Raw genomic sequence first — 5,698 nt, 5'->3', positions numbered from 1 at the left:
TATGGATTGATTTTGAAATTTTCAAAAGCATCTTGTCTACTCACTTAGAAATAAAATTACTCCAGTCATCATTCACCATTCAGTTCCTATTGGGCAAAATATAACCCAAAATACATCCAAAACAAACTGCAAATACATCCAATGAGTTTTTAAGAGTCACATGCTTGATGTAGTCATTGTGTGTTTGGAACATGGGACCAAATACTAAACTTTTGACTACTTCGGTACACTATAACTATAAATGAAATTTGTCCAAATACGTATTACATCTTCAAATGGGGGGACTATCTCTATGAAGTGCTTTAATTTCTAAATGGTAAATCAGATATGTATGAAAACAATTATCCACAAGAATATGAGGTCCAAAAAAGCTGAAAAAAACCCACAAATTCACATCAGTGCTTTTGTTTGGAGTCTCCTATTTATCTTGCTATGGAAAAGCTGAAGCACACTTAAAATACACAAAAAATAGGACAAATCAGACAAATGATTTCTTGCCTATAACAATCTGTAACATAGTTTCTGTAAATAGCTCACTTAATGTTCACACTTCGATTATCAGCCATTATAAAGATGAATGTATTCATTTAATTTCCATCCTCAGCGTGCAGTGAACTGAATCCTGTAAATTCCATTCTATGCAGCATATTTCTATGTGCAACGTTCTATACGTTGCGCCCTACTGTCCCGCCTGAAGTTATAGTTGAACCAATGGGAATGACAATAAATCTTTAAGGTGACCAATTACATTGCAGATTTTCCACGATGGTCCTTCCTTGACATATGGCCTGCATTTCGGACAACCATGTAGCGTTTCAATGTCCCTGCTGAGGACTTAAATATATTAGTGTTTGCACCAGCAAATTTGGTGCTCGTCATTTGATTCGATTTGGAAAGAAAATAAGTGCTGGTTACTTACTAGGTTCCACAGGACATTGCAGCCCAGTGGTGGTCGCAAGGATGAGACAGTACGGATACTAGGGACAGGCCGTGAGGACGAAATTAAGGAAGGGAGTGGGAGGTCTTGTCCCTGTCTCATACTAAGCAGCAACCAAGCAGTGTACTGTGGACAGCATTGGACTGAAACTCCAACCCGAGGTTCCTAAACACTATCTGGCTGCTAAAGTGCAGCTTGCCCGTGATAAGGCCAGGGACCAGCCGTGGTGGAAGTGGCAGACGCTGGCATTGGGCTTTTGCGACACCAGTATGCTTTATGATGTGGTGTGAGCGAGCCACTTTCACATGCTCTCCAAAAATGGAAACAATACAAGTCATTATAATATTGTGCATCTTAACTAGCTAGCCACCAACTCAGTTAATGCACAGTTTTGGGGCAGATTACTGATAGAAGCAACAGCCCATGTTCGTGTCAAGGTAACGTAGTTATGTTTACTGTCTGAAGGATTTGTCATAAGAAGGCTCCTTATCGAGAGCGAGCATTGGGGGGGCGTTGTGGATTTAGCCAACTTTGCTAGCTAGCTCAGTGCAATACTTCTGCTTTTAACTAGATTTGAATTTGTTTTAACCAAACACATACATGTTAACATTTTAACTGGGAGGTTGATTTGTGGGGGTTTACAGAGTTGTGTTTTCAAGGTTTACTTGATTAATGTTGTCACAGGCTATAGCAATCCAGCTAGCTAACGTTAGCTAAGTAACCGGGTCAAACTCGTGCACCCTAATGAAGGAGTACAAAGTGGTTGTGCTGGGAAGCGGCGGCGTCGGCAAGTCCGCGCTGACTGTCCAGTTTGTCACGGGCACATTCATCGAGAAATATGACCCTACAATTGAGGACTTCTATCGGAAAGAGATCGAAGTGGACTCGTCGCCTTCGGTGCTGGAGATCCTTGACACGGCAGGGACAGAACAGTTCGCCTCCATGAGGGACCTGTACATCAAGAACGGCCAGGGTTTCATACTTGTCTACAGTCTCGTCAATCAACAGTCATTTCAGGTAAAGGGCCTTTATCTGGTGTTACCTGTCAACATGTCAAGGAGCCTGCAGCCTCTTGATAGAGTTGTAGCCATGTTTTAAATGGGCCTACTGAGCAATGCCTATTGTATTCATATCATTCTGAGTGCATCATTCCTAAAACCATTGTTGACAGCCTAATCTCTACAATATAAATCCATAAACCTCTCTTCTATCCCATTCCCATAAGTCTGTCCTCTACACGCTGAAAGTTTGTTAAGCTCAACAGGTTAGAAGAATGGCCAAAGGGCTGCTACTTAACCCATTGATATACATTGAAGAGCTAGGCAGCAATAACTGTTGCGCAAACATTTCCCCACAGTTCCTGAGAATATCCTTATATCCATCCCTAAATTCCTCCCCCCTTTGCTCCCCAGGACATCAGACCGATGCGAGACCAGATAGTGCGGGTGAAGCGCTTTGAGAAGGTGCCACTGATCCTGGTGGGGAACAAGGTGGACCTGGAGTCTGAGCGGGAGGTGGCAGGTGCAGACGGTCGGGCCCTGGCCCAGGAGTGGGGCTGCCCCTTCATCGAGACCTCAGCCAAGAGCAAGACCATGGTGGACGAGCTGTTTGCTGAAATCGTTCGCCAGATGAACTATGCCACGCTGCCAGAGAAACAGGAGCAGTGCTGCACGGCCTGTGTGGTGCAGTGAGGGAGTAGGGGACACTGTCCCCTCTACACCTCTCCCCCAGGTAAGAGACTGAAGCACTACACTTCACCCTCCACACACACATAGTAGGACAGAGAAGTGTAAATGCACAATAGGCTTGTCACTGACAACGGGCAAAAATTCACAGGTTGTGAAAAGATGTATGGTCATGGATAGCAGGAGTGTAGAGTTCATAATGCGTGTACAAAAAATGTACTTGCGGAGGAAGGGAGATGAGAGGATCAGGGGTGGAACAAAATTACAGCTGTTAGAAAAAGCAGACAGGGAAGGGGGTTTGCTGCACAGATTGTTAAAACTATTGGTTTAGCCTGCTATCATTAGATCAGACGAAGAATGTGGCGTGAAGAACCCAACTGTCTGAGCAGTGAGCACAAGGGCAGAAAAGAAGAGTAAGAGAAGAGGCTGGCAGTGTAAAGGCAGAGAGACTAGACTTATGAGCCACGGAGAGTGTAGGTCCCAGACAAAGGAAAACGCAGCATCCTGAATATAAATTGATGTTTCAAAACAGGAAGCAGACTTTCTGCACTGTGTGAGGTATTGGTCGTTTTAACTGGGTTTCACAGTTTACATATTGATGAAATGCTAATTTATTTAACTGTATAAAGGTCTTAATTACACAAATATCAATATCTTCATACTGTCTCAACACCTAGTAGTGTCTTCAGTCTTTCCTTTACTCTGTCAGTAAGTAAAATAGTACTTTTTTTGTTCTCCATTGTCATTATTTGGCAGGATCTCTCCCAACTGGTTCCTGCTTTGATGACCCAGGAACCACTTCAGCTCGATCACACCTTTTGACCTCTCCAGCTGGCAGTGTTACCTACAGTACCAGAGAGCAGATTCTTGTCTGTCCATAGTCCAATTCAAGGGAGTCTTGAGCCTGCCCAACCTTTGATATCTTGACTGTGGAACACATTCACCTGCAGACTCACTGGCCTTCATGGTGACCCGGCCCAGGGAAGACCCACTTTTCAATGTGTAGAGGATAACCTTATGAGGATGAAGGATTGTCTATGGATTTCTATTTTCTCGTTTGGGGTTGGGGAGTGCTGGGGCAATGAGCAGTGATCTGTTCAGGACCACAGCAACCCTTTTTGAAGCTGCGCCGTCATTAGTTCCCCTGGTTTTACTTTTTACTTGTATCGATTTATTAAATCTGGTATCTAATTTTAAAGTGATAACGGACATGCAGGTTGAGGACTCGGGTCAGAATTTAATCAAACCGTGGTAAATGTATGATTGCTGTGGTTTATAGGGCCTAAAACCAACTGTATGGTGGTTATAAAGCAGACCAGCCTTCAACTTTCTATTTTTCGATGGGCATGGTCGAGCCAGGTCTCCACGCATGAGACGTTCACGTTGAGCATGGAGCACTGCATGTTTGTTTTCTGGTTACCGCTGTGTGGTTTGCTTTAAATACAGGAGACACAGGTTCCTCTTAGTCATGCAAATGACTAATATGTTACATGGTTCGATCAAATTCTGACCCTAAACAATCTAACTTGCCCTGAACCACATGTCAAACACGATGTACGGAGGCCAGTGTCTGCAGGTTTTTATGCCACCCTTGTACTTGATTGATGAATTAAGGTCAATGATTATTAAGGAACTCCACTCAACTGGTTTTCTAGGTCTTAATTGAAAGGAAAAATCTGCAGACACTAGGCCCTCCATGGAATGAGTTTGACACCCATGCCCTAAATGATCTAACTTACATTGTTACTTTTTTTTATTAAGTTTGCTTTTATTATTTATAAAAATATCTAATTGCTTTGTTAGCCAATTATCAACTTTTTTTTTATACTTGCTTTTGGTTTTGCTTTTGTGACTTTACAGTGTGTTTTTGAAGATGAGAATTAACAGAGCCTTAAATGATTTCAGTCTTACATTGGTTTCTGTGTGGTTATTGTCTTACTTCCAACTCTTCAATGTAATTACTGCCATCATGTAGTACAAATCTGATACCAAGATTGAAGAACACTGGCCAGAGGGGTATCCTAAGAAGCAAGCTAGATCTACTCAGGGTTTTCTAAAGCTAACCAGCTTCAGTAAGCCTCACATTCCAGCTTCATCTGTACTAAGACAGTGGATATAACTCTAGCGGGCTCGTAACTGCATGTCACACGTGGTTAGTCGAACGCCAAACTCGTCATTGAGACTGCTGAAACCTCAATGGATTGGGAAGTCTAACACATTTTCATTTGTGCTGAAATCAAAATGAAGGAAAGGTTATCTTGCAAACTCAGCAGGCATATATGGAGATGATGCGATATTTGCGTCATCTCTTAGTTCTGAAGGATTTGTTGCTGTAGAAATTTACCTGACTAAGGTACATTTGCATGACTGGTTACCTCGCTGAAGGATACCTCTCTGATCATGTGGTCACACATTTGGTGTCCTGAATCACTATTGGTAAGGAAATGCTCTTACATTTCTGGTTTAGACTGTTACATTATTACAGCTAATGTGATATACTGTACCAGTCAAAAGGTTGGACATCTACTCATTCAAGGGTTATTCTTTATTTTTATTTTCTACATTGTAGAATAATAGTGAAGACATCAACTGTGAAATTACACATGGAATCATGTAGTAACCAAAAAAGTGTTAAACAAATCAAAAAAAGATTTGAGATTATTCAATGTAGCCACCCTTTGCCTTGATGACAGCTTTGCACACGCTTGGTATTCTCTCAACCAGCTTCACCTGGAATGCTTTTCCAACAGTCTTGAAGGACCATATATGCTGAGCACTTGTTGGCTGCTTTTCCTTCACTCTGCGGTCCAACTCATCCCAAACCATCTCAGTTGGGTTGAGGTCGGGTGATTGTGGAGGCCAGGTCACCTGATGTAGCATTCCATCACTCCTTCTTGGGTCAAATAGCCCTTACACAGCCTGGAGGTGTGTTGGGTCATTGTTCTGTTGAAAAACAAATGATAGTCCGACTGAGCACAAGCCAGATGGTATGGCGTATCGCTGCGGTAGCCGCGATTCTTGTTAAGTGTGCCTTGAATTCTAAATAAATCACAGACAGTATCACCATCACACCGCC

At 42.6% G+C, this 5,698-nt stretch overlaps 1 protein-coding gene across 3 annotated transcripts; it reads left to right on the top strand.

Annotated features, from left to right (window-relative positions):
• Window positions 1–753: 753 nt before the first annotated feature.
• On the top strand, window positions 754–4,532 carry rap2c (RAP2C, member of RAS oncogene family). 3 transcript variants are annotated; one of them, XM_071398709.1, is made up of 4 exons: window positions 953–1,374; window positions 1,688–1,954; window positions 2,350–2,668; window positions 3,379–4,532. In XM_071398709.1, the coding sequence occupies exons 2-3, from the start codon at window positions 1,880–1,882 to the stop codon at window positions 2,626–2,628; spliced, it is 354 nt and encodes a 117-aa protein (XP_071254810.1). In that variant the 5' UTR covers window positions 953–1,374; window positions 1,688–1,879; the 3' UTR covers window positions 2,629–2,668; window positions 3,379–4,532. The 3 variants fall into 3 exon arrangements, with proteins under 3 accessions (XP_071254808.1, XP_071254810.1, XP_071254809.1); XM_071398708.1 differs by having other exon boundaries at window positions 1,175–1,374; window positions 1,622–1,954; XM_071398707.1 differs by having other exon boundaries at window positions 754–1,954.
• Window positions 4,533–5,698: the final 1,166 nt, after the last annotated feature.

This window comes from Salvelinus alpinus, chromosome 4, assembly GCF_045679555.1.
Source record: "Salvelinus alpinus chromosome 4, SLU_Salpinus.1, whole genome shotgun sequence".
Classification (NCBI taxonomy): domain Eukaryota; kingdom Metazoa; phylum Chordata; class Actinopteri; order Salmoniformes; family Salmonidae; genus Salvelinus; species Salvelinus alpinus.
The sequence above is the reverse complement of the archived record's forward strand: the minus strand, read 5'-3'. Positions and strand labels throughout refer to the sequence as shown.